Source organism: Myotis nattereri (genome assembly GCF_964212035.1).
Source record: "Myotis nattereri genome assembly, chromosome: 3".
NCBI lineage: Eukaryota > Metazoa > Chordata > Mammalia > Chiroptera > Vespertilionidae > Myotis > Myotis nattereri.
The window spans coordinates 105,491,010-105,518,675 of record NC_138077.1 but is presented as its reverse complement, the minus strand read 5'-3'; the positions used below and the strand labels follow the sequence as shown (position 1 = coordinate 105,518,675).

The 27,666-nt window shown below is 42.9% G+C and overlaps 1 protein-coding gene and 1 long non-coding RNA gene across 2 annotated transcripts in view; one reads left to right on the top strand and one right to left on the bottom strand.

The window, feature by feature from the left end:
• LOC308516481 overlaps positions 1-27,666 on the bottom strand; it is a 143,428-nt gene that overhangs the window by 95,335 nt on the left and 20,427 nt on the right. The gene's annotated exons all lie outside the window — the stretch shown is intronic.
• The window catches only part of LOC308516893 (transmembrane 4 L6 family member 4), a gene marked incomplete at both ends in the record, with an annotated part of 31,112 nt that continues 10,763 nt past the window's right edge, over positions 7,318-27,666 (top strand). The window contains 3 exons of the mRNA XM_081087982.1: positions 7,318-7,491; positions 13,025-13,114; positions 22,659-22,795. Of these exons, the coding sequence (XP_080944108.1) occupies positions 7,318-7,491; positions 13,025-13,114; positions 22,659-22,795 (401 nt within the window). The remainder of the gene's footprint in view (positions 7,492-13,024; positions 13,115-22,658; positions 22,796-27,666) is intronic.

Sequence of the window (27,666 nt, the reverse complement as noted above, 5' to 3'; positions counted from 1 at the left end):
GGTGATTACCAGAGAAGGGAGGTGGGAGCAGGTAGAAATGGGTAAAAAGGGTTTAAATGGTGAGGAAAGGAGACTTGACTTTGCATGAGGAATACAAAATACAATATATAGATGATGTATTGTAGAATTGTACACTTGAAACCTATATAATTTTGTTAACCACTGTCATACCAATAAATTCAATTTAAAAAATAAAAAAATAAAAAGAGGATGAGAAACCTCAGTTAGTGATGTTCTACTTTATGGATAGTGGGTGGGGGCTGAATTTCTGTCAAAAGTTAACTTTTCACCTTATAATCATAGCAACATGAAAGAACACTAAAACAAATCGATATTTGGACCGATCTCCTGGGGCAGATTTATCAGCCAGGGCTCCTGCCTCTGTGAGAGGTCAAGCTGTGCCCTTTTGTACTAACACCTGCGTTAGACACAGCCACATAGCACCCATCTGAGTCATGAGGTTGGGCATGCTTGCTTTTGCCCATTCTGATTTTTAAAACAACTGGAGATACTTTTAGGTGTTGATGGTGTCTGCAAGATTCCAAAGTCCAAAGCTTAACTTAGGCTGTGTCCACCCATATAAAGTGGAGGGAATTATCCAGATTATTCAGCCTGTGGCTGAGAAAGTCCTTGATTTGAAGCTAACTGCATGTAGGCAGCCCTCCCTGTGTTGATTGAAGAGTTGATGCCAGTTTGGGATTACCAAGGCATTCCCAGACTCCTGGGCTCAGATCCTGCCTTTACCACTGTGACAGGTTAAAGATGGCCACAAATTTTTTGACACTCTTCTCATGGAGAGATGAGGGCTATGCCACTCCCCCTCTGAATCTGAGATGCCTCTGTGACAACTCTGACCCCAAAGATATAAAAGTGACCATGTCCCAGTTTCTGGCCCAGGCCTTAGAAAGTGCAGTTTCCACTTCTTGTCTCTCTGAGCCTTGACCCATCATGCAAAATCCAACTACACTGCTGCAGAGACCACACGGAGAGCTAAGACTATGGGTGGGGAGAGGGGCTGACTGAGCCCCATCCTACAGCTTTCTCATCAAAGAATGTGAGTGAAGCTCTCTTGGATTCTATGAACCAGTGCAGTGTGGCTGCTAGCTGAACAAGAGCAAACAGTCCAAATCACTGCTGGCTGGGTCAGAAGAACCACCAGGGTATCTCTACCAAACTTCTGACCCACAAAATCATGATATGTAATCAAATGGTTGCTGTTTGAAATACAAAGTTTTTAGGTGGTTTCTGACATATCGATAAATGTGCAGGACAACACTTACTAGTTGTTTTGGTTTCCTCATCTCTAAAATAGGGATAGTACTTACTGTTTTGCTGCCTATTTGGGTTGTTCTGGGGACTAAATTAGTTAGTAATACAGAGCCCTTAGATGGGGGCCAGGCATACAGCAGTATGCTGCAAATGTTGGCTTGAATAACAAATCTACTTGGATTCTGAGTTGGAGAAGTCTGAGTGGGCTCTGTGCCCTTAATTTTCCAGGCCATTTGGCCCAGCCTCTCCCAGGAAAGTGACCCCTTGTGGAAGATTCATGTTAAAATGATCCAAGCATGAAGCACTAACAATGCTCCTAACAGTAAAGCATTAGAGTTCATTGTTCCACCTATTCTCCAGGGCTGACTCCCAACCCTGTTTCCAGCTCAGCGCCCTCCTTGTGCACCAGGCTTCTCACTATCTCCTCATATCATACTTAATCCCATCTTGTTACACTTGCTTTGCCTCAAATGACCACTCGCCTTCTCTCTGCCATCATACATCCCATCACAAGCACTTGAGAAATTAAGAAGTTCCAATTTTCCCAAAGTATGTGCTGGGAAATCCTGGTCTTATAAAATATTCTACAACAGAAGAGTTCTGAAGACACTGAAATTTGGGAAACACTGGATGCTATTTCTCCTAACTTTTCTTCCATAACTACAAGTCAAATTACAAATTAAAAGCCCTAAAACGTTATGCCATTCAGAAATCTATTTAACTTTATGTTATCCAGATTTTCAGAAACACTTCTTGACTGTGAAACACTTTTCTGATCAAAGGCTTCTTGGAAAGAGGAACTGCTGAGCTGAGTCCCAGAGGACTGGAAGTGGGAGGCAAGACAAAGGGGCAGAAAAGGAAGTAGGAAGAGGGTCAACTTGACGTAGCAGGAAGACAAGTCAAAGAGGACTGGGTTTAAGATCTGAGGGCCATGGAAACCTCCTGAGGACTTTAAGGAAGAGTTTTTAAGATCACATTTGCATTTTATAAAGATCACTAACTATCACTAAATGCTTTTGATCTTTATGTTTTGATTGGAGACCTATAGTAAACAAAACATGTTGCATTATTACCTAACTAGAGGACTGGTGCATGAAATTCGTGCACTCAAGGGGGGAGGGTGTCCCTCAGCTCCGCCTGCACCCTCTCACAGTCCAAGAGCCCACTGATCAATCACCCCTCAAAGGGAGGCCCCGCCCACCCACCACAGCACCACGGGCTGGTGGCCTGGGCCTCCCTCTTGGGGCAATGGTGCCCACCCCACCCCACCCCGACCAATCACATCACACCTGCCTTGGCTGGCCTGGCACCAGTGCGTGTCATAGAGTGGTTGTCCAGACAGTCGTTCTACTTTTCGGCCGTTTGGTCGATTTGTATATTATGCTTTTATTATTATAGATTACTATAGATATCTCTAAGCAAATTATAAAAGTTTTGTAAAATGGCTCTTTTTCTTGTTATATGCAATACCCATTGACATTTTCTGTTATTTCTTTCCTCCTTCTGGAAGTCACTTTTGTAAAACTACCCCAAAATCTAGGCCAGCAAAGATGGGGACCTGAACTTTATGACACCTGAATATGAATGTGCTGAGGCCCCTCAACCTCTCCCTGATGTGCTAAATGAATAAATGAGAGTGACTTACTTCAAGACAAGCAGGTGAACCTATTCCTAGTTCTGCTAAGAAGCATTTACAACACTTAACCTCTGTCATGATTTCCCTTGTCTCTGTCACAAGTAAGAGGTTATAGTACTGTTGGGGGCAAAGTAAGACAGATATACACTGAGTGGCCAGATTATTATGACCACCCCATCAGTACTTCGTTGGGCCACCTTTTGCCTTCAATACTGCAGTGATTCTTCTTGGCATTAACTCCACAAGATGTTGAAAGGTGATGCAAGGAATCTGATACCATGCCTGATGAATATCACTGTTCAGTTCTGTGAGATTTGATGGTTGTGGAACCAGCTGCCCGATGGCTCCTTTAACTTCGTTCCACAAATGCTCAATTGGATTGAGATCTGGTGATTGTGGGAGCCACCTAAGCAAGGTAAAGTCTCCCTCATGTTCTTGAAACCACTCCTGCACAATACGAGCACCGTGGCATGGCACATTGTCTTGTTGGAAGAAGCCATCTCCATTGGGATACGCCATCAACATGATAGGATGAACTTGATCAGCAATGATACTTAGGTATGTTGTGCTATTCAAACATTGTTCCACATAAATTAAAGGGCCCAAATCATGCCAGGAAAACATGCCCCAAACCATAACACTGCCTCCACCAGCTTGAAGGGTTCAAGTGATTCATCAGACCACATGACTTTTTTCCAATGCTCGACTGTCCAATCCTTATGTTCCTGTGCGAACTGAAGCTGTTTTATCTTGGAAACTGCAGACAGCAAAGGTGTTCGAATAGGCCTTCGGCTTCCATATCCCATACGATGCAGTGTACATCTAATTTGCCTACAAACGTCAGGTGGTCATAATAATCTGGCCACTCAGTGTATTTTGCGCACTAGAATAACACTTGACACGTTGGTGGGGTACATTGTCGAACATAGTCAATGATTGAATTGTTTTGCACTGATTGATGAGTTTTTATCCATTGCAGGGCAAAGAAGTCTAGCAGGCTGAGAAACGGTAGTAAGCTTCACCTAAGTATCGCATGTGCAGCTGCTGGTGATCAGTCACCTGGAAAAAATCTACTTCTGTGCTCTATTGGCTCCAGAATGAAGTGCCTACATCACAGGGAGGTACCCCTGGACTTCCTGCTGCCTAATCCTCTGCAGTTGAACCTCCCAGAGTATGAGGTCTAGGAAAACAGCTACTGTGTTTGCATTCATCTCCCTTTCTTCCCGCAAGATTCCCTACTGTCTTTTTGTCCCTTCCAGAGCTGCCATCTGCTTTCACTGTTGAGATATTCTTTCTACAGAACTTGACCCAAAGTGGGACTCAATCTCACCACCTCCTCCTTGCTGTCTCTAAAAAGAAGGTTGGAGGGCCTCACTGCTAAGCAGAGAGCAAGCAACGTGTCATCAAGTGTGGGCATCACAAGAAGAAGTCCAGAATCTTACATGTTGTCCAGTGCCTAGAGTAGCCTGGTGGTGACTCCATTCCCTCTTGAAGGTGAATGTCACCAAGCCTCCCTTCCCCCACCATCCCCTTTCTCTAGATTAGGTGTTCCACTTCTTATGTGAAGGTCCAAAGACACAATAAATAATTGAACCATAAATGAGTTAGTCACCCATCAAGTGTTTGAAGTCTCAGAAGGGTGGCTGTCTTTTGATGCTTCTTCACACAGGAAATAAATGACCTAGGGCCTCTCCTTCACAGTTACTCACATTCCACATCATCTTAAAAGTCCCGGGAGAAAACTGACTGGTTCACCATATCCTTTACTTTTATCCATTCACTCAGATGGTATAGATTTCCAACTCCAGCTGCTTTTCTAAAAAGTCTAGGACATCAAGGCTATGTGTTGACCAGTGTTATTCAAATGCCATGGTAGTAACTTCTGGATGGAGAAAAAAGGGGAGCTGCCTTGTCCCAAGGTGGTATCTCCCATGGTTAACTCCACCATTACATCCCTAGAACCTTTGTCTTCTTCCAAGGGACTCCCCAGACTCCCCAGCAAAGCTGGTGGGTTATAAATACAGCTCTTTAGCATCTGCTTGGAGTGTTGGGAACAACTGTCAGAAAAATAATAACAGATCTTATCTGCTGGTGGTGGGAACACAGCTGTGTTTTCATTCCTTCCATATGCTTTTCTGTATAGCTGACTTTTCTACAAAAAAAAATCCCATATTATCTTATAACTAGAGGCCCGGTGCACAAAAATTTGTGCACTGGCAGGGGAGGGGGTGGGGGGTGTCCCTTAGCCCCACTTGTGCCCTCTCACAGTCTGGGACCCCTCGGGAGATAACCACCTGCTGGCTTAGGACTGCTCCCCGGGTGGCAGATGGCAGGCCCAATCCCTCGGTGCCTGCCCCGCGGTCCCGGGTCACACACACGGCAGGGCCAATCCGGTGGTTGGGGCACCGCCCCGGGCGGGTCGCACACGGGATGCCTGGGTGGGCCAGCCGATCACTGCTGCCCCACCCGGCGGCCCCGGGTCACAGATAGCAGGCCCAGATGGCAGCAGGGCAGGCTGGATGGCGCTGTCCCGCCCTGCCTCCGGTATGCAAATTAGCTGCCATCTTTGTTGGCAGTTAATTTGCATATCGTGCTGATTAGCTAATGGGAGGCATAGCGAAGGTACGGTCAATTGCTATGTTTGTCTATTATTATATGTTATAATAAGAAAAATGTCACAATTGTTTGTTCTTCAAAAAAAAGTATGTTTCACTGTGTCCAGATACTGTACACATCGTGTCATTCTATTGAAAAGATGATTTTTTTATTTCTAAAAGGGAAAGTCTATTAATCTCACCACCAGACTATAGCCTGGGTTTTAGTGACAGTCTTGATTTAAAATTTAAGCTCTCCCTTATGCTGGAATGACTTTGGATAATAAACTTAGCCTGTCTGAGCTGGAGTGTCTTTACCTGCACGGAAGAAATGATACCTTCTTCACAGGAGGGTGAGGGGCAGTTAGAGTGTTCCTTTGTACTCAGTTTATTATGTATGCTCATAAACATTTGCTGTTTTTATTCTTACTCCAAATCTGAGTTTTCCAAAAGTATCTCTTATAGAGCAATCAGTACATATTTCATAGAATCTTTAGAAGGAAACTCAGCATCCATCAAAACTGACATCTCTAGAATCTGGCCCACAGCTTCCCTGGCCAAGGGTCCCTGAGCCTTGGCAGAATGCAGCTCACTGCTTCCCGGGGAGGGGTAGCCAACTCCATTGTAGGACAGGTTTCGCCATGATCATGAAAATGATACTTTTTATTTAGCTAAAACTCAACTTTCTATAAAATTCTACGTATTATTCTTTATTCTAAACTATAGACTTTCAAAGAAGAGATAGTAGGCTCCCTTTTCAACCCCACAGTTCTTCATAACACCAGTACCAAACAAGTCATTGCATAACATAGGGCCTAGTATAAGCATGACAGAGACCTTCTTCAGTGACACAAAGTATCACAAATTAGTAACTGAATCTTGCCCCTGGCCACTGGCAGTTTCCATAAAGGTCCATCTTATTGCCACCTTCCTTCATTCTCTACCTGCTCTTCCAACTTTGCTCGCTCTGCCTCCAGTCTACTCACCAGTGTCCTCTCCTCTATCCATTGCCAACCTTCTTTCCCCTTAAAAGTAGAGGTTTTTTTTTTTTCCTGCAAGGAAGATGTAGCTAAACAAGATGATTGGGAAAACTTTTTTCTAATTCTACCATCTCAGGTAGGGAAGGAGGTGGATCTTAACTCAGTAGCAAGTATAGAAATACAGCAATCAGGCAATAAAACAAATAGTTACACTGATTTTTTTTTTTTTAATCCTGTAGGCCTGAGCTCAGTAACACCTGACTGGACCATTGAATTCTCACTTTTATATTGAAGAAAACAAGTTCTGGATAACCTTACATTCTGCCTTTCACACACTGTCCATTACTGACTACTTCGGGGATATGAGTTTAGCTAGGAGGTGATTCAGTTTTCCAGTGATTTATAAAAGAGCTGGGAGAATATTTCTGGCACTGTCAGAGGAAAGGTGGGTAGTTCCAAAGGCTGTTTGTTTCAGCCCTGTGCTTGATTGCAACAATGTGAGTGTCTTGTCTGCACCGGTGGATTATTAACAGAGGTTATTGGTTTCCATGACTAAATGATTGCTCTAAACATAACCTCATTTATGGGAGCACAAAAAAACACCCAGGACTCCGGATCAGGGAGAAGATATAAATAGCCATCAGCATCGAGGTTCTGATCCATTTGAGAAGTGGAAGCAACACAAGGACACAGTTCCCAGGCTGGTTGGCTTCTCAGCTCCAACATACGGATTGAACTGGGACATTGACTAGGACCCTCTGGCTCATAACTTTGAAGAGACCCCGTGAAGGAGGCAGTGAGGGACGTTTTTCTCGGTCTTGTGCCATCCTTCCCCAGCATGTGCACCGGAGGGTGTGCCAAGTGCCTGGGGGGCACCCTCATTCCCCTCACCTTTTTTGGCATCCTGGCTAACATCCTTTTGTTTTTCCCTGGAGGAAAAGTGATAGACAACAATGAACACCTTTCTGAAGAGGTCTGGTTTTTTGGAGGAATATTAGGAAGCGGGTTCTTGGTGAGTATTAAAATCCCCCTGAAGGAGATTTTCACCCCATTCTTCCAAAATTGGGCACTTTGTAACCAGGGAGATACTTAGCTGCTAACAGAAGCCTAAGCATTGCTCTATGAAAAGTCAGTGCCTTAATTGTTCCTTCTCCATTAGAGCCTGACAAGGACCTGTCTGCTGCATTACTAGGCCATTTAAACTTGGTCTGGTGGTTCTCATGGGCCAATTAAGCTCCAGGAACCAAACTGAACGTCACATAATTTCTTAATTCAAACAAGAGACAGTGCTATGGGGAGGAGGAGTAGGGGCTGGAAATACACTTTATAGCAAATTTTTTTTTCTTTTTTCTTTTTCTTTTTTATTATTATTAGTTAAGGTATTACAAATGTGTCCTCATCTCCCCCATTAACCCCCAACCTCCCCCCCCACACACACACACTCATGCTCCCATCCCCCTGTTGTCCATGTCCATTGGTTTGGCTTATATACATGTATACAAGTCCTTCAGTTGATCTCTTCCCCTTACCCCCACCCTCCCCTACTTTCCTTCTGGGGATTGATAGCCTGTTAGCTGTTTCTCAGTCTTTGGGTCTGTCCCTTTTCATCAGTCTATGTTTTTCTCTATAATCCACAAATGAGTGAGATCATGTGGTATTTATCTTTCTCTGACTGGCTTATTTCACTTAGCATAATGCTCTCCAGTTCCATCCATGCTGTTGCAAAAGGCAAGAGTTCCCTTTTTTTTACCGCAACAGAGTATTCCATTGTGTATATGTACCACAGTTTTCTAATCCACTCATCTGCTGATGGGCACTTAGGCTGTTTCCAAATCTTAGCTATGGTGAATTGTGCTGCTCTGAACATAGGGGTGCATATATCCTTTCTGATAGGCGTTTCTGGTTTCTTGGGATATATTCCTAGTAGTGGGATCACTGGGTCAAATGGGAGTTCCATTTTTAGTCTTCTGAGGTAGCTCCATACTGTTCTCCACAGTGGCTGCACCAGTCTGCATTCCCACCAGCAGTGCAGAAGGGTTCCTTTTTCTCCACATCCTCTCCAACACTTGTTGTTTGTTGATTTGTTGATGATAGCCATTCTGACAGGTGTGAGATGATAACGCATTGTCGTTTTGATTTGCATCTCTCATATAATTAGTGACTTTGAGCAGGTTTTCATATGTCTTTCGGCCTTATGTATGTCCTCTTTCGAAAAGTGTCTATCTAGGTCCGTTGCCCATTTTTTTATTGGATTGTTTATCTTCCTTTTGTTAAGTTTCATTCCTTTTGTTAAGTTTCATGAGATCCCTGTAAATGTTGGAAATTAAACCCTTATCGGTGGTATCATTGGCAAATATGTTCTCCCATGTAGTGGGTCTTCTTGTTGTTTTGTTGATGGTTTCCTTTGCTGTGCAAAAGCTTTTTATTTTGATGTAGTCCAATTTGTTTATTTTCTCTTTAGTTTCCATTGCCCTAGGAGCATTATCAGAGAAGAAATTTCTTCGGCATATGTTTGTGATTTCGCTGCCTGTGGATTCCTCTAGTATTTTTATGGTTTCCTGTCTTACGTTTAAGTCTTTTATCCATTTTGAGTTTATTTTTGTGTATGGTGTGAGTTGGTGATCTAGTTTCATCCTTTTGCATGTATCTGTCCAATTTTCCCAACACCATTTATTGAAAAGACTGTCTTGACTCCATTGTATGCTCTTTCGGGCATAGTGGTTTGGGTCGATATCTGGGGTCTCTATTCTATTCCATTGATCTATATGCCTATTCTTGTGCCAGTACCAAGCTGTTTTAAGAGCAGTGGCTTTGTAATACAGTTTGATATCTGGTATTGAGATCCCACCTACTTTGTTCTTTCTCAGGATTGCTGCAGCTATTTGGGGTCTTTTTTTATTCCAGATGAATTTTTGGAACGTTCGTTCTAGATTTGTGAAATATGCCGTTGGAAATTTAATGGAGATTGCATTGAATCTATAAATTGCTTTGGGTAGTATGGACATTTTGATGATGTTGATTCTACCAATCCATGAACACGGTATATTCTTCCATCTGTTTATATCTTCCTCTATCTCTTTTTTCAGTGTCCTATAGTTTTCAGCATATACGTCTTTTACCTCCTTAGTTAAGTTTATTCCTAGGTATTTTAATTTTTTTGGTGCAATAATAAATGGGATTGCTTCTGTAGTTTCACTTTCTGTAAGTTCACTATTGGTGTAAAGAAATCCCATGGATTTCTTAGCATTAATTTTGTATCCTGCTACATTGCCGAATTCATTTATTAAGTCTAATAATTTTTTGATGGAGTCTTTAGGGTTCTGTATGTACAGTATCATGTCATCTGCAAATAAGGACAGTTTTACTTCTTCTTTTCCAATCTGGATGCCTTTTATTTCTTCTTCGTGTCTGATCGCAACAGCTAGTACTTCTAGTACTATGTTGAACAGGAGTGGTGAGAGGGGGCATCCCTGTCTTGTTCCTGTTTTTAGGGGGAATGGTTTTAGTTTTTGCCCATTGAGTATGATGTTGGCTGTGGGTTTGTCATATATGGCTTTTATTATGTTGAGGTATGATCCCTCAATTCCTATCTTGCTGAGAGTTTTTATCAAGAAAGGGTGTTGGATTTTGTCAAATGCTTTTTCCGCATCAATTGATATGACTATGTGGTTTTTTTCTCTCAATTTGTTTATGTGATGTATCACGTTTATTGATTTGTGGATATTGTACCATCCTTGCATCCCTGGGATAAATCCTACTTGGTCATGGTGTATGATCTTTTTGATGTACTGCTGGATCCGATTTGCTAGGATTTTGTTGAGGATTTTGGCATCTATGTTCATGAGGGATATTGGCCTATAATTCTCTTTCATTGTATTGTCTTTATCTGGTTTTGGGATTAGGGTGATGTTGGCTTCATACAATGAGCTGGGAAGTGTTCCTTCCTCTTGGATCTTTTGACATAGTCTGAGGAGGATAGGTTTTAGGTCTTCCTTGAATGTTTGGTAAAACTCCCCTGTGAAGCCATCTGGCCTCGGGCTTTTGTTTGCTGGAAGCTTTTTGATTACTGCTTCGATTTCCTCCATAGTTATTGGCCTATTGAGATTTTTAGATTCTTCCTGATTAAGCTTTGGAAGGTTGTATTTTTCTAGGAATATGTCCATTTCCTCCAGGTTGCCTAGTGTGTTGGAGTAGAGTTGTTCATAGTATTTATAACAATCCTTTGTATTTCTATGGGGTCTGTTGTTATTTCTCCCCTTTCATTTCTGATTTTGTTTATTTGGGTCCTCTCTCTCTGTTTCTTGGTGAGCCTGGCTAGAGGTGTATCAATCTTGTTTATCCTTTCAAAGAACCAGCTCTTGGTTTTGTTGATTTTTTGTATTGTTTTTTTGGTCTCTATGTCATTTATCTCCACTCTGATCTTTGTTATTTCCTTCCTTCTGCTTATAGTGGGCTTTTTTTGTTGCTCTCTTTCTAACTCTTCAAGTTGTAAAGTTATGTCATTTATTCTCATTGTTTCTTGTTTCTTGCAGTGGGCTTGTAGAGCTATGAACTTCCCTCTCAAGACTGCTTTTGCTGTGTCCCATAGGTTTTGGATTGTTGTGTTTTCATTGTCATTTGTTCCCATGATGTTTTTTATTTCTTCTTTGATCTCACTGGTAACCCAGTCATTGTTTAATAGCATGCTATTTAGTCTCCATGTGTTTGATTTTTTTGGATTGTTTTTGTTGTAGTTGATTTCCAGTTTTATGCCTTTGTGGTCTGAGAAGATGCTTGATATGATTTCAATTTTCTTGAATTTGAAGAGACTTTGTCTGTGACCCAATATATGGTCTATCTTTGAAGATGACAAATGTGCACCTGAGGAGAATGTATATTCTGTGGCTTTGGGGTGAAATGTTCTGAAGATGTCAATTAATTCCATCTGATCTAGTGAGTCATTTAGGATTGATGTTTCTTTGCTGAGTTTCTGTTTAGAGGATTTGTCCAGTGGAGATAATGGGGTGTTAAGGTCCCCTACTATGATTGTATTGCTGTCAATCTCTCCCTTGATCTCCTCCAGAAGATTTCTTACATATTTGGGTGCTCCTATATTGGGTGCATATATATTTACCAGAGTTATTTCTTCTTGTTGGACTGCTCCCTTTAGTATTATGAAGTGGCCTTCTTGATCTCTTTTTATCACTTTATAGCAAATTGAGTGACTGAACCACCAAGAGAAATAGGTGTCAGAGGATTCTTCTTCCACTCATTCATGAAGGCTTTCTTATTCCTGTTTCCAGTAGAGACTGGGAGCTTCTGCTTTAGGGAGAGATCCTTATCATGACAATCCAACGTGTTTTGTTTTTTCTTTTCCTAACCCACCATCTAAATCATGGTTCTCAACCTTCCTAAAGCCGTGACCCTTAAATACAGTTCCTCATGTTGTGGTGACCCCCAACCATAAAATTATTTTCGTTGCTACTTCATAAATGTAAGTTTGATACTGTTATGAATAGTAATGTAAATATCTGATATGCAGGATGTATTTTCATTGTTACAAATTGAACATAATTAAAGCATAGTGATTAATCACAAAAACAATATATAATTATATATGTGATTTCCGATGGTCTTAAGCGACCCCTATGAAAGGGTCGTTCGACCCCCAAAGGGGTCGCGGCCAACAGGTTGAGAACCGCTGATCTAAATGGAGACTGGGAGTGTCAGATCTTGAAATCTTGGTCCATTGAAACTACAGTTAAGCCAAATGGCATCAAAATACTCAATAACACTGGTCCACTCCACCAGCGACGTCCTGTCATTCCTGCCATAACCTTCAGTCACCAAGTCTCACATCATGGCTGTGGCTCCTCACACATCCAGGCAGGCGTGGGTCTTGCTTTTGATACTGAATTTTTGGACTGGAACTCGGATTCTTTGTCTTCTGGAATCGAAGAATGATTCCAAGGACAGAAAGTGGTATAGCAAAGGTGGAGATTTATTAAAGGACAAGTACAGACTCCCATGTGGGGAGAGGGAAGAGTCCCACAGAATGGACTCCCAAGTAGGGAGGGGGAAAGGGTCCCACTGAGTTCCTTTCCCTATGGCTTATAAAGGCTGCAGATCCTGGTGCCTGATATCCCCTCTGATTGGTCAATATTCCCCTTCCAGTTGGTTACTATAGAAACTCCTGGGCTCAAAGGTTGAACCTCACAGGAGACATGTGAGGTTCTCCCCCTCCATCCTCATTGTTCCCCTATTCCCTCTGGGTGTTCTTCTTTTCCATCTGAATGAAGGGCTTCCTTCTCTTTATTTTATAAATATAGACCTTTGTTGCTACTTCCAATTTCCTTATCTTATGTAAATACAACTGTTGCTGCTCCCTTGTCTTGTGGAGATGTAACTGCACCTGGCTTCCTGGTGTTATAGAAATGTACCTTCTCCCTGTGTTTTTTCCATGGACCCCAATTCTAAAAAATCCCTTAGCCTGCCTATATTGCCCTAAAATTCCTGCTTCACTTTCACATCCCAGACCCATTCTAAGGTGCTTCTCTTGCTGACAGATGATCTTCCCTGTGCTTGTGTTCCTGGGCTTAAAGAACAATGACTGCTGTGGGTGCTGTGGCAACGAGAGGTGTGGGAAGAGATTTGCGGTGAGTTACTGGGGCGGGGGTAGGCACCATAATTATTCCAAGGTACACTGTCCCCTCCTGCTGGACATCTCAAGGGTGGAGAGGAGTAACCAGCCCCAAGCATGACTCTGGGGACAGCTGGTGCAGGGATAAAGATGTCATTCTTCCTGTGGATGGAAAGTAACTATAATGATAAATTTAAAATGCCATCTCCGATTTCACAAACAAGCAGAGATGTCAGGCCTGGAGGGCTGCAGTGGAGCCCTATAAAGAACGAGGCTGGGAAGGCAGAGGTGGGGAGTGGCCCTCTCCCCCAGCCATGAGAGGCCCTGAGACCCTAGACAAGTCATTTCCTTCTCTGGTCCACCTGTAAAAAAGGGATCAGACAAGATAACAAATGATAACCTCCTCTCCCCTTTAGCCCCCTAAATTCCCCATGCACACCATTGCCAGTTCACTACCTCAGTGCCCAGCTCTTCCCACTTCTCCCTGCATTTTGACGCAGGACTTCTTCCTTCATGTAGCCATCCATATTTTCACAGACAGGTAGAGAGATTAGGCATCCCTGTTCCTCTCAGGGTGGGAAGAATTCTGAGATGTAAGGTCAGTCCCATTTCTACAGCTGGCCAAGTCACTGTCCTGCTTTCTGCCTCCCTTTGCTTACCTGTAATATGAGGAAGTTGGACTAGATCAGAATTTCCCAATTTAGGACAGGCTTTGCTATTATTCAGATGTGCTATATTTTTCAATAGCATGGAAGGTTATTCCCTTTTCAATTCTCCTTCAATCCTTTGAGTCTATCATGAAAAAGAAAATCTTATTTTGATGGAAAGAAGTTCTTACTATTCCTAACCCCTCATGATCTCCCTTTCTAACAAAAGAACAAGCCCCAAGCTCCAGGGTTGCCAGCAACATTAACAAAGAATGATTTTGTGTTCTGTTTGCTAAAGATCCTAGTTTTTCATTCAGATGATGATATGAATGAATGAAAGAGAGTTGACTTGAAGAAAAGTATTAGGAGATCAATACATTGATGTGGCAAAGATGAAGGTAGAACTAGAATGAAGGCGGGATAAGGAGTAAGGCCATCTCTTGCTCCCATCTCCTGAGGTTCTGTTGTCCACCTAAGAGACTTGAGAGCCCAATGATGAACTATACACACTTACCTTAACTTTTTCAAGGGAAAGCTATCAGTTATGAAATAAAATCATGTCATCATTCTTTCTCGCCACATTTGCTCATTTATTGAATCAAACAATACTTATTGAACACATATGAAGGACTGAGGTTGGTGCACAGCACATAGCACACAGATTTTCATTCAAAGAAAATGTTCTCACCTTCTTAACATCATCACAAGTCCCAAGTAAGCATGAAATATATAACTTATTTTCTGCTTGAAATGTAATCCTGTTCTACTTGGGAGATGTTGAAGGAATACATGGAAGATGAGAATATGAAAGAAGAGAGAGAGAGTTACAGCTCAAAGAATTAGAAAGACAGCAACAAGAAAACCCCAGAGCAAGCAGAAGGAAGGAGATAATAAAGATTAGAGCAGAAATAAATGACATAGAGACCAAAAAACAATACAGAAAATCAATGAAACCAAGAGCTGGTTCTTTGAAAGGATAAACAAGATTGACAAACCTCTAGCCAGGCTCACCAAGAAGCAAAGAGAAAGGACCCAAGTCAACAAAATCAGAAATGATAGAGGCGAAATAACAACTGACCCCACAGAAATACAAATGATTGTTAAAAAATACTATGGACAGCTCTACTCCAACAAACTAGACAACATGGAGGAAATGGACAAATTCCTAGAAAGAGAAAGAGAGAGAGAGAGAGAGAGAGAGAGAGAGAGAGAGAGAGAGAGAGAGAGAGAAAGAGAAGCTATTAAGGAAATTGGTGGCAAAAAAACCCAAACAAACAAACCTCACTGCTTAGAGTCCACCAGCTCATTCTCTGGTGTTGACTATAGGTGAAGATTAGTCCAGTAAAATATGGTTTATTTATTTATGTATTTATTTATTTTGGGTTTATATGCAACCACAGAGAAAAGTGAAATAACATTCAAGTATTGTATAAAACTTGTTTTTAATTAGATTTAAGTGCAGTCCAAGAGGAATGCTGAGAAATCACGCTTTTACAAGTCCAGTTGAGTCAATAGGATCTGAAACATTTGCTCTGCTCAATTCCAGTTGTCCATCTGAGCTCCCTAAACTCCCTCGTCCCCATACCAGGTTGGGATCTGCCCTTGGTGTGAGTTGAGGATGACACCTTCAAATGACTGTCCAGCTGTCCACAAGGCCAATGCCCATCAAAGGAACAGCCAAGCCAGTCTGTAAACCAAGGCACCCAGCCACAGGTGCCCTGGACCAGAGACCACCACCTTCCAGGTGGCCAGAAGAAGCATTTCTTGTTTTTGTTTTGTTTGTTTGTAATCGGCTGCCAACTTTTTAAAAATAGAGTTCACTAAAGTATGTAGACACCTTACTTCTTTTTCAAAATGTATGGTACCATAGGCCCTGCATGTTGGCACAGTGGCCTACACTGGGTAAGGCTGAGCCCTTCTTTAGCAGCCCCACCCCACCCCTAGGAGCCGTTGCATCATGCCTTGCTCTGGAGCCAGGTTCCCCTTCGTTCTGAGAATCTGGACAAAGCAGCAACCATTTTATAGACAGGTATCCACAAACACGTGTAAGGCAAAGAAAAAGAAGCTGTAGCATAATTTGATTACTGCTCTAATGCTGAAAGATTTTATTTTGGCCAAAGCTCACAGCAATCCCTCCAGGTGTTTAAGGAATGCTGGGCTCCTGTGGAACATTGTTTTATGAATCCTACTGGGTAAAACAGCCCGTGGGGCATAAATAGACTGACCCAGGGCTAAGGCCTAAATCCTGTCGCTGTCTCCACAGCCTTGCTCTCTATCCTTTCCTGGCCCCTCTCTCTCCTACTTTGCTATGTCTTTCTGTAGTATTCCCCAGAATTCAGCTGCATCATTCTTTCCTGTCCTTGGGGAGTAAAACCAGGACTAAGAGTTGGCAGTAGATGCAGGATGTGGAGACTGCGGAACTGGAAAAAATCATGAGATCACCTAAGTGATAGTTTCCAGGTGAAACTAGAAAATGGAGGTAAGCTCTCCTCTGAGGCTCAGCCAATGGAAGCCCAGCTCCAGGGGTCACCCTCTCAAATAAACTGGACTAATGAGAGCTGAGGACAGAGAGGAGGGTTACTTTCAAGGTGGGCATTAAAAACTGACCTGGGTGTTTACAGGTCACAACCTCTTCCTTCCATACCGGAGGCTCTCCTGCCCTCTAATCCTTTAAATAAATTGATTTCTCAGGATCCAGTGAGATAGCTAATTAATTCAATCAACTCATTCAGGTCAAGTACGTGCTTTAATAAGAGTCTCTTGAAGCTCTAGGCCTTGAAAAGAGCATATTTAATAATGGGAATGAAGACAATTGATGAAGGAGACATATATTAGGGGCAAGCACACATTCAGCATCCTTCTTAGGTAGATAAAGACTCACCCCCCAGCCATGGGCAGTGTCCAATGGCTGAGAGGGCTGTGTTTGGAGAGGAAGACTTGGTTTTAGGTCTTTGCTATTCATCACTTTGAATATTTCTTGCTACTCCCTTCTGACTTGTAAAGTTTCTGTTGAGAAATCAGCTGACAGTCATATGGGTGCTCTCTTGTGGGTAACTGCTTTTCTCTTGCTGCTTTTAAGATTCCATCTTTGTCTTTAACGTATGGCATTTTAATTATGATGTGTCTTGGTGTGGGCCTCTTTGGATCCCTCTTGTTTGTTACTCTCTTTGCTTCCTGGACTTGTAAGTCTGTATCTTTCATCCAGTAGGGGAAATTACTATCATTATTTCTTCAAATGGGTTTTCAATATCTTGCTCTCTCTCTTCTCCTTCTTGCATGCCCATGATGTGAATGTTGGTTCACTTAAAGTTGTCCCAGAGGTTCCTTACACTAGCTCCATATTTTTGGATCATTTTTCTCTTTTGCTCTTCTGATTGGGTGCTTTCTGCTTCCTCATATTTCAAATTGCTGACTGGATTCTTGGCATCCTCTACTCTACTGTTTCTTCCCTATAAAATATTCTTCATTTCAGTTAGTATATCCTTCATTTCTAATTCATCTTTTTTCATGACTTTGATGTTATCACTAATTTCCTTGAAATTCTCACTAAGTACCTTGAGCATCCTTATAACCATTGTTTTGAACTCTGTATTTAGTAGTTTGCTTGTTTCCATTTAATTTAGTTCTTTTTCTAGAGATTGCCTCTGTTCTTTCATTCTGTTCTTTTCCTTTGTCTCTGCATTTTGACTTATCCTGTTTGTTTCTATGTATTAAGTAGAGCTGCTATGTCTCCTGGAATTGGTAGCATGACCTTATGTGTAGGGCCCAGTGGCTCAGCCTCCCTAATCACCTGAGCTGGGCATTCTAGGTGTGTCCTTGTGCACTGTCTTATTGTAGTTGAGCCTTGATTGTTGTTGGCATCACTGGGAAAGATATACCCCCAGGCCAGCTGGCTGTGAGGACCAGCTGTGACTACAGTGGAAGAGCTACTGTGCAGGAGACACCCCTATGGAGCAGGACTGGCTTCACCGTGGCTTTGGTGCTCACTGAGTCTGTCCCTTGACTGTGTTGCTCGTGGATGTGTTGAATTGTAATCTGGCGTCGTCTGAAGCTGTCCGTAAGACACACTGGCTCTGGGGCCCCCCTGGAAGGGAAAAGTCAGCCACTGCCTGGGCCCTGTCTGGGGTCACCCTTCAGGAGCTTCCGAGCAATCTGCAGATGGCTGCTACTTGTATTGGACTTGGAAATTCCCAGGAGAGGCCAAGCTGTGAAGCAAGGCAGGCTGCTGCTAATGTCAGGCCTGGGGCCTCTTATTGAGAATTATGGGGCACACTGACTCCAGCTGCTACTTGTTTGAGATTTTATAAAGGTCTGAAGCCTGAGCCAGGACAGGCCATTCATATGGAAAAGTAGCTGCAAACAGCTTAGATAGGGCAAATTGCAAATTGGGCAGGGCAGGGTCTTAGTGAATCACTAGGGTGGAGCAAACAGTATGAGCCAGGTTTATGTGGACTCAAATATGGTGCCTGCCAGTCAGCTCTACTATGGGGAGGTCTCAGAACAGGAACAATGACCCCTGGGAGTACCCCTGTCTGGGAGAAAGCCACCCCCAAGTTCTTGCTTTGATGTCAGACAATTCAGTTCTTCCCCATATGTTTCTGTATCCCCTCCAAGCCACTTCCCCAGCACTGGAGCTCAGAGGGAGTGGGGCTATGCAAGCGTGCACTGGCCCTTTAAGAGGAACTGCCTGGGTTTCCAGCAGCCTCCTTGTCACTCAGCCATAAGCCCTGCTAGTTTTTGCAGCCTGAAGTTACGGGGACTTCTCTTCCCAGCTTTGGAACCCTGGGTTGAGGGTTTGGTGTGGGGCTGGGACTCATTGCTTCTCATGGGAGGCCTCCACCCCTAGACATCCCTCCTAATTAAAAAAATACCACACATGGGTATTCAACCATCCTGTTTCACCCCTCTGCCCCTCCTACCATTCTCAGTGTGCTTTCTTCTTTACTTCTGTAGTTGTAGGATTTCTATTCAGCCAGATTTCAGGTAATTTGGATGGTTGTTCTGTGTTTTAGCTGTAATTTTGATGTGCTTGTACTAGGAGGCTGCAAGTACCAGCATTTACCTACGGCACCATTTTGGTTCTCTCCTTCAACTTGATCTTTATAATTTTTCTTTTAACATAAAAAAATTTTGTATATTGAAACCCATGAAAAATTAGTTATTCCATACTGGTTTTAAGACTGGCTCTATCTCTGAGTAGTGAATTTGGCAATTTTTAAAGACTTCTAAACTTAGAATTACTTACAGCAAAATAACATAAAGTATACCTTGCTTCATGTGTTTCCTCTGGAATAATTATGAAAAATCAGTTTGGGGTGGTCGTTTTATTCATTTTAAGGTAAGAAACTTAAACTGGGATATAAAACCAGAACATGCCACCTGTAGTTTAAAGAAGTTATAATTCAATGCCGTATTTTCTTCAGATACTTTTATAAAGAAATAAATCACCACTGATTCAATTGAGAGTCACTGTTCCTCTCCTCTATTACACTACATTCCCTCCTGAGAGTAATCATAAACATTGTTGATGTAAGACCATCCATACCTGAACAGAATATTTATAAGACTTCTTTTAAGCCAGGAAGCACGATCTCAAGTGCTCCAAATAATGATCATTTTGCAGGTTCTTTTATGCATTTGGAATTAAGAAGGGAACATAAGGAAGATTTCATGAAGGTAGAAGAAAGCAAGGCAGAGAAATCTCCATGATTAGGTTTCAGCTATTTAACAAGATTAGATGATCCCTTGAGGATGGTTCCACCTCCAAGGGTCTGAAAAGAGGTATTTCCAAGGTGTGTTAACCTAGATGCAAATTAAGATGGATGGGGCTTGGTTAAGGGGAAGATAAACCTTTTATAGGCCAGCGGTGCAGGACTACCCACTATCACCTGCCTAGGTAGCAATTTATGATGAAATCACCCTGTGAGGTTACTTTCAGTTAGCTTTGTTACAGTGCCCCCTTTCATCCATGTCATAAAACCAGTGCAGATCACATCCATGCATTTATTTAACTTTTACTACAAAAAAAAAAATCTACTTTCAAATGTTCTAACCTATGTTGCCCAATACAGAGGCCACTATCCACATGTGGCTATTGGGCATAGGAAATGTGGCTAATCTAAATCGAGATGTACCATAAGTATGAAATATACTACAGATTTCAAAGAATTAGTGCAAAAAGTAGAATATAAAATATACTATTTGTAATTTTTCTATTCATTATGTGTTGAAATTATACAAGTTTAGATATGTTGAGTTAAAGAAAATATTGTAATAACTATGTATGGTGTCAAATGAGTACAAGATTTATTGGGGTAATCACTTAGTAAGCTATATAAAGGTCTAATCCAGGGGTGGGCAAACTTTTTGACTCGAGGGCCACAATGGGTTCTTAAACTGGACTGGAGGGCCGGAACAAAAGCATGGATGGAGTGTTTGTGTGAACTAATATAAATTCAAAGTAAACATCATTACATAAAAGGGTATGGTCTTTTTTTTTTTAGTTTTATTCATTTCAAACGGGCCGGATCCAGCCCGCGGGCCGTAGTTTGCCCACGGCTGGTCTAATCACTATGTTGTATACCTGAAACTATTATAATATTGTACATCAACTGTAAATAAAAATTATTTTTAAGGGAAAAAACTCTTATGCTGCCCTAACCGCTTTGGTTCAGTGAGTGGATAGAATGTCAGCCTGCAGACTCAAGGGTCCCAGGTTCGATTCCAGTCAAGGGCATGTACCTTGGTTGTGGGCACATCCCCAGTAGGGAGTGTGCAGGAGGCAGCTGATGGATGTATCTCTCTCATCGATGTTTCTAACTCTTTATCCCTCCCCCTTCCTCTCTGTAAAAAACCAATAAAATGTATTTAAAAAAACACTCCTATGCTTGGCACTGCCCCTTCATGTCACCAAAGTAATAGAAGTGATCATTTTCCACCTCTGTTTCCAAAATTATTGATGCTTCCATGCTACTCTCTTATTGCTGTTTAGAATGGACATTATATTTCTGGGCCTAATATTTTCCATCTGTAAGAGACAGTTTGCCTGAATGAGCTCCATGACTTTTTTTATGCCTTTCATACTGTATAATTTTTTGACTATACATTTAAAAAAAGAAAGCTGCTATTGCAATAAACTTTTTACAAAGTAATCTTTGTCATATAAAACAGGTAAATAAACTAGAATTATTGGGTTTGTTTAACCCAAAGAAAACTTTCAGAGGGCAGAAGGACGGGAGTGATGTAAAATATAAAATATGCTTATTTAACATATAAAATGTCCAAATATTTTAAAGGCTGCTACCAAATGGAAGAGAGATTGGACTCATTCTTTCTAACCTCAAGGAATGTAACTGTAACCAATGATAATTTTTAGACTTTTACTCTCTCTCTCATAAGCAGAACCTGCATGGTGCATAAGACTACAGAGTGACTTGTCTCTGTGAAATTATTAAACCAGAAAACTTTTAAGATCATTTTAAATTGTAATATTCTTTGATTCTATAATAGACGGGTCTTCCATATTAGCCCTGTAAAGGAAATTCTATACTTAAGATTGAAAAACTCGGTTCAAGAGTATCCTATATAATAACATCCTAGGTGGCGTCACGCCTTCTCGCAATGCCCTTGCATGACGCCCTCATGCGACATCATCACAAGATGGCCACCACAAGATAGCCACCCTCATGTCATCACAAGATGGCCACTACAAGAGGGCTGCTACAAGATGGCTGGCAGGGGAGGTCAGTTGGGGGCAATCAGGCTGGCGGGGGAGCAGTTAGGGGGCAATCAGGCTGGCAGGCAGAAGTGGTTAGGGACAATCAGGCAGATGTGCGGTTAGGAGCCAGCAGTCCTGGATTGTGAGAGGGACAGTCAGACATCCCCCAAGGGGTCCCAGATTGGAGAGGGTTCAGGCCAGGCTGAGGGACACCCCTCCAGCACATGAACTGTGTGCACCTTGCCTCTAGTCCTATATAATAATCCTATATAAAGAAAGGCTAATATGAAAATAGACCAAAAAAAGAACAACTGAACAATCAGTTGCTATGACATGTGCTGACCACCAGGGGGTGCACACATAACATGGCCGGCATCAGAAGCAGGCAGCAGAGCGCGGAACATGGCAGGTGTTGGCCATGGCGAGATGGTGGAGCAGGTGAGCGGAGGCACCAGACCAAGGCAGGACACCAGTCGCTGTCATCAGGGCAAGCCTCTGGTGGTTACTGAAAATTCTTTGCTCCTGTGCACGGCGGTCCCGCCCAGTGCTCACACCTGCTGCTGGCCCTAGTCACACCTGCTGCCGTCACCAGCCCCACTCGCACCTGCAGCCTGCGCCGGAGCTGCCGCTCACACCCACTACTGGTGCCCAGCGCCAGTCCTGATCGCTCAGCGCTGTCAGTGGGTGTGAGCAGTGGCTGCCTGCCGGATCACCCCTGAGGGCTTCTCCACCTCCCCCTGCTCCTGAGGGATGATTGGGGCAGCAGTGGAATGACTGGTCACTATGACACACACTGACCACCAGGGGGCAGATGCTCTATGCAGGAGCTGCCCCCAGCCTGCAGGCCCCAGGCCAGCCAAGGCAGGTGACATTGGGGGCCTCCCCGATCTCCCTGCCAGTCTCTGCACATATTGGCCCTGATCGTTGGCCAGGCCTAGGGACCCTATCCATGCATGAATTTCATAATTATCACTTCAATCATTGGTGAATAGGTGAAAAATATATGGGCATGAGCAAAGAAGGGGACATGAGACACCTAAATCATTCTAGTAGACCTGAGAAGCCCCATCTCCTGGAAATACTGGCTTTTACCTGTAATGTTCCTGTAGCTACCATGCTCAACAACAGGCTGGTTAGGTGTGTTGAGAGCAACCTCTGGACCAACTTAAGAACCTGACTGTCTCCTTATCTTTCAGATGTTCACCTCCACAATATTTGCTGTGATCGGATTCTTGGGGGCTGGATACTCATTTGTCATCTCAGCTATCTCCATCAACAAGGGTTCTAAATGTCTCATGGACAATAGCACATGGGGCTACCCCTTCCATGACGGGTAAAGTACACTCTGCAAGGGGCACAGTCAGATAAATGGCCAAAGGGGAGATGCTGCACATGCATGTCCTGTCATCTTAATTTGCAAGTCTCAGGCATGCTGCTCTGTGAGGCATAGCTGGAGTGTGTACTGGAGTAAAGCTGCCAAGATCTCAGCTCTAACTGCTGCTTTGACAGAGACCAAGAGAAATAATGAAAGGGGGCACCTCAGCTGGCCTGAGGGAAGGAGATTTGTGGTGTCTCTGCTGACATTCAAAGTTTATTAGCAGACACATGAGACAACTAATAATATTAATAAACAGGGAGAACTGGCTTCCATTAAAAATATAACAATGGAAACCAAGAACAATTATTCACTAACAGGCTCAAAGGCTTTCACTAATATCCCAAATGGCCTATAACTAAACAGATTTTTAAGGTGCAAATTTACAGCTAATGACATTGGAAACATTGTAGATTCTTCATGAGAGTTAATGTCAACAGAAATCTTTAAAATAGCATTTCATATTTACATTGTTCTTTGTAAAAAGCTTCCTTTTTGTGATAGCCAGTTTTGCTAAGCAGTTAGAGTGTTGGTCTGTAGACTGAATGGTCTCAGGTTTGATTCCGGTCAAGGGCATGTACATATATATCAGTGCAAGCTCAATCCTGGGGCACATGTGGGAAGCAACCAATTGATGTGTCTCTCTCACATTGATGTTTCTCTCTCTCTTTCTCTCCCCCTCCCTTCCATTCTCTCTAAAAATCAATGGAAAAAAATATCTTCTGGTGAGGATTGACAACAAGAAAAAAAAAAAAAAACTTTTCTTCTTGCCCCGGCAAGAAGTTAGAGCATTGAAGTGTCTTGGGTTCAATTCCAAGTCAGGTCATGTACCTGGGTTGCAGGTTCCATCCCCCACCCCGATTGGGATTTATGGGGGAGATAACCAATTTTTTTTTATTATTTATTGCTTAAAGTATTACAAAGGGTATTACATATGTGTCCATTTTATCTCCCCGCCCTAGACAGTCCCTTAGCCTCCCCTGAGATAACCAATTGATGTGTCTCTCTCACACCAATGTTTCTCTCTCTCTACCCCTCCTTCCTTCCTTCCACTCTCTCTAAAAAAATCAATGGAGAAAAAATATCCTCAAGTGAGGATTAACAAAAAACCCACAACTTTCCTTTTCTTGTTTGTTTTTAACAAATTTATAATTTAATATCCATAACAACCCCAAAGGGTAATTTACTTCCTGCCAAGATAGGCTTAAGAAATTTGACTAGCTCTAACTAAGTCAGACCGCCATCTGGGGCAAAGGCACAGCTCAAATTCACATTTTCTGACTTTCAAGCTTAGTCTCCTTATATTACACACTAGAGGCCTGGTGCATGGATTCGTGCACTGGTGGGGTCCCTCAGCCTGGCCTGTGCCCTCTTGTAATCTGGGACTCCTTGGGGGAAGTGAAGCAGCAGTTCCCAGCTTACCCCTACTTCCTAACTGTGCAAAATTCCATTGTTAGAAATGTTGCTATGTGTTCTTTATAGGTAATACTAGTATTTGTTTTTAATGTTAAGAATAAAGATATCCTGTTTTCACTTAAACCTCTTGAAATATTATAAAACAATGCATGTTCACTAATACAGAAGTTGAGAGTTCAGGCCAGAACTCTTAGCTACTTGAATTTTATTTTCCTTCCTCAACGATTTGCTAGATGCTTGCACTGTTCTCTGCTCTCTATGACATTCCCAAGCCCAGTAGTGAAGCGGCAGGTGGCCAGGAAGGAGCCCAAGTCTAGGCCGGGTGCCACACCACACCCGCTCATCCCAGCCCGGCTGCACCTGCCACCATCGCTGCTTGGTAGCGCTGCTGTGGAGGAGGAAGAGGCTTGCGCCGCTGCAGCTGCACTTGCCAGCTGTGAGCCCAGCGTCTGGTGTCCATCTGTCAGCTGAGCGGTGCTCCCGCTGTGGGAGCGCACTGACCACCAGGGGGCAGCTCCTGTGTTGAGCAACTGCCCTCTGGTGGTCAGTGCACATCATAGTGACGGGTCAACCAGTCATTTGGTTGTTCAGTTGCTTAGGCTTTAATATATATAGATTCTCTGCCTCTACACTGCAATGTCCAATACGGTAGCCAGTAGCCATGTGTAGCTATTTAAATTTAAATTCATGTAAATGAAATAGAGTTAAAAACTCCTCAGTCACATTAGTCATCTTTCAAGCACTCAGTGGCCACACATGGCTAGTAGTGACTGTACTGAATATCACAGACACAAGGCAGCTCCACCGTCACAGCCAGCCTACCAGACAGTGCTCATGGACTCGAACCTCCACGAAGGCTGGGACCATTTCTGCTCTGTTCACTGCTGCAGCCCCTCCGCCCAGCACAGTGACTGATGCACCCGGAGGGTCAGGAAAGATGGTTGTTAGGTCCTCCTGCACATGGAGGATGGGTTCATTACTAGAAAACCTAGAGGGCACTGGTTTATTAACTCAAACCTCTTCATTAATTTACAGTGAAAAGTTAAGAACCCAGAGCAGGCTTCAGGGAGGGGAGGTGGCGGTACTGGTTATGACCTGAGGTTCAGTGTGTACACAAGTTTCACATAAAATATCCCCACCCTTCTCTATAGCTGAACAGGAATACACGGCCTCTAATATCCTCATACCACAGGCAGGGATTCCCAAATTTACTGTGAAAAGCCCTCTCATCTCAAAGAGGACTGCTGGGGCTCCCCTGCCATGGGAGGGCTTGTATATTTGTTTAACTATGGAGTAAGTACAGGTGACAGCATCAGCGCAGCACAGAATATGGTTTTCTATTTACCTGTTACGTGAATGATACTATCCTGGATGAACTTTTTTTTTTAATTAAATCTTTATTGTTCAGATTATTACATTTGTACCTCTTTTTCCCCCCATAACTCCCCTCCTCCCAGTTCCCACCCCACCCTCCGCCCTCACTCCCCACCCACTGTCCTCATCCATAGGTGCACGATTTTTGTCCAGTCTCTTCCCGCATCTCCCTCACTCCTTTTCCCCCCAAGAATAGTCAGTCCATTCCCTTTCTATGTCCCTGATTCTATTATAATCACCAGTTCATTCATTCTGTTCATCAGATTATTTATTCACTTGATTCTTAGATTCACTTGTTGATAGATGCATATTTGTTGTTCATAATTTGTATCTTTACCTTTTTCTTCCTCTTCCTCTTCTTAAAGGATACCTTTCAGCATTTCATATAATCCTGGTTTGGTGGTGATGAACTCCATTAGCTTTTCCTTATCTGTGAAGCTCTTTATCTGACCTTCAATTCTGAATGATAGCTTTGCTGGATAAAGTAATCTTGGTTGTAGGTTCTTGGCATTCATCACTTTGAATATTTCTTGCCACTCCTTTCTGGCCTGCAAAGTTTCTGTTGAGAAATCAGCTGACAATCGTATGGGTACTCCCTTGTAGGTAACTGAGTTTCTTTCTCTTGCTGCTTTTAAGATTCTCTCTTTGTCTTTTGCTCTTGGCATTTTAATTATGATGTGTCTTGGTGTGGTCCTCTTTGGATTCCTTTTGTTTGGGGTTCTCTGCGCTTCTTGGACCTGTAAGTCTATTTCTTTCACCAGGTGGGGGAAGTTTTCTGTCATTATTTCTTCAAATAGGTTTTCAATATCTTGCTCTCTCTCATCTTCTGGCACCCCTATAAGTCTGATGTTGGTATGCTTGAAGCTGTCCCAGAGGCTCCTTATACTATCTTCGTATTTTTGGATTCTTTTTTCATTTTGCTTTTCTGGTTGGGTGTTTTTTGCTTCTTCACATTTCAATTCTTTGACTTGATTCTTGAGCTCCTCTGGTCTGCTGTTGGGTGTCTGTATATTCTTTATTTCAGTCAGTGTATGCTTAATTTCTAGTTGGTTCTTTATCGCCACTTCAAGGGTCTCATTAGATTTCTTGACGATCTCACTACATTTATCGGCAGTTTTTAGAAAATTATTGAAAGACCTTAAAAGTGTGGTTTTGAGCTCTATATCTTCCATTTCTGACATCTGCGTCCTGTTTCTTTGTCTCTGCATTTTTTATGCTTTCTTGGTGCAACCCCTAGTGGTCTTTATGCGCAGTCTTGTTGTAGTTAAGCCTAGATTGTGTAGGTAATACTGGCGGGGATTTGACCTCCAGGCCAACTGGCTGTGAGAATCAGCTGTGTCTGCAGTGAGAGTACTTCTGTCCTCTAGGGAGGTGCTAATCTAGCCTTTTCCTGAGGCTATCTGGCAAATGCCTCTGTGCAGGGCTTGGGCGGGGCCGGTTGCACAGGATCAACAGGGTGGGCCGGAGCAAGCAGTTATGGCTGCTCTCAGTCCCGTCCCCAGGGGCTCTGCCTCTCTGAGTCCCAGCAACCGCTGCAAACCTCAGAGAGAAAGCTGCCTTCGATTTCCGACCAAAGCCAGACAGTCCCGCTTCTCCCGTTTGAGTCTGGGTCCCTAGAGACTCGCTCGGATCTGGAGCTCAGAATCTGAAACTCCCTCCCGATTGAAAACAACAACCACGCCCTCCGCCTCCATTCTGCTCCGTGTGCACTCCGCACCTTAGTATTTCATTTCAGCACTGCGCCTCCTCTGAGTCTCGGTATGCGTTTCTCTTTCCTCCTAGTTGTAGGACTTTCACTCAGCCAGCGTTCCTGTGGTTCTGGGTGATGTCCGTTCCGTCTTTTAGTTGTATTTTTGAAGTGGTTGTTCGAGGCAGCAAACTCTGGCGTTAACTTATGCCGCCATCTTGGTTCTCCCTCTCCTGGATGAACTTAAGACCAGTTAAAGTAAATCTATGTACAAAACAAAGGGGAAGAAAGGAAACACAACAGATGCCAAGTCACACTCCCAGGCAGTGGTCTCACATGTCTGACATTAAGG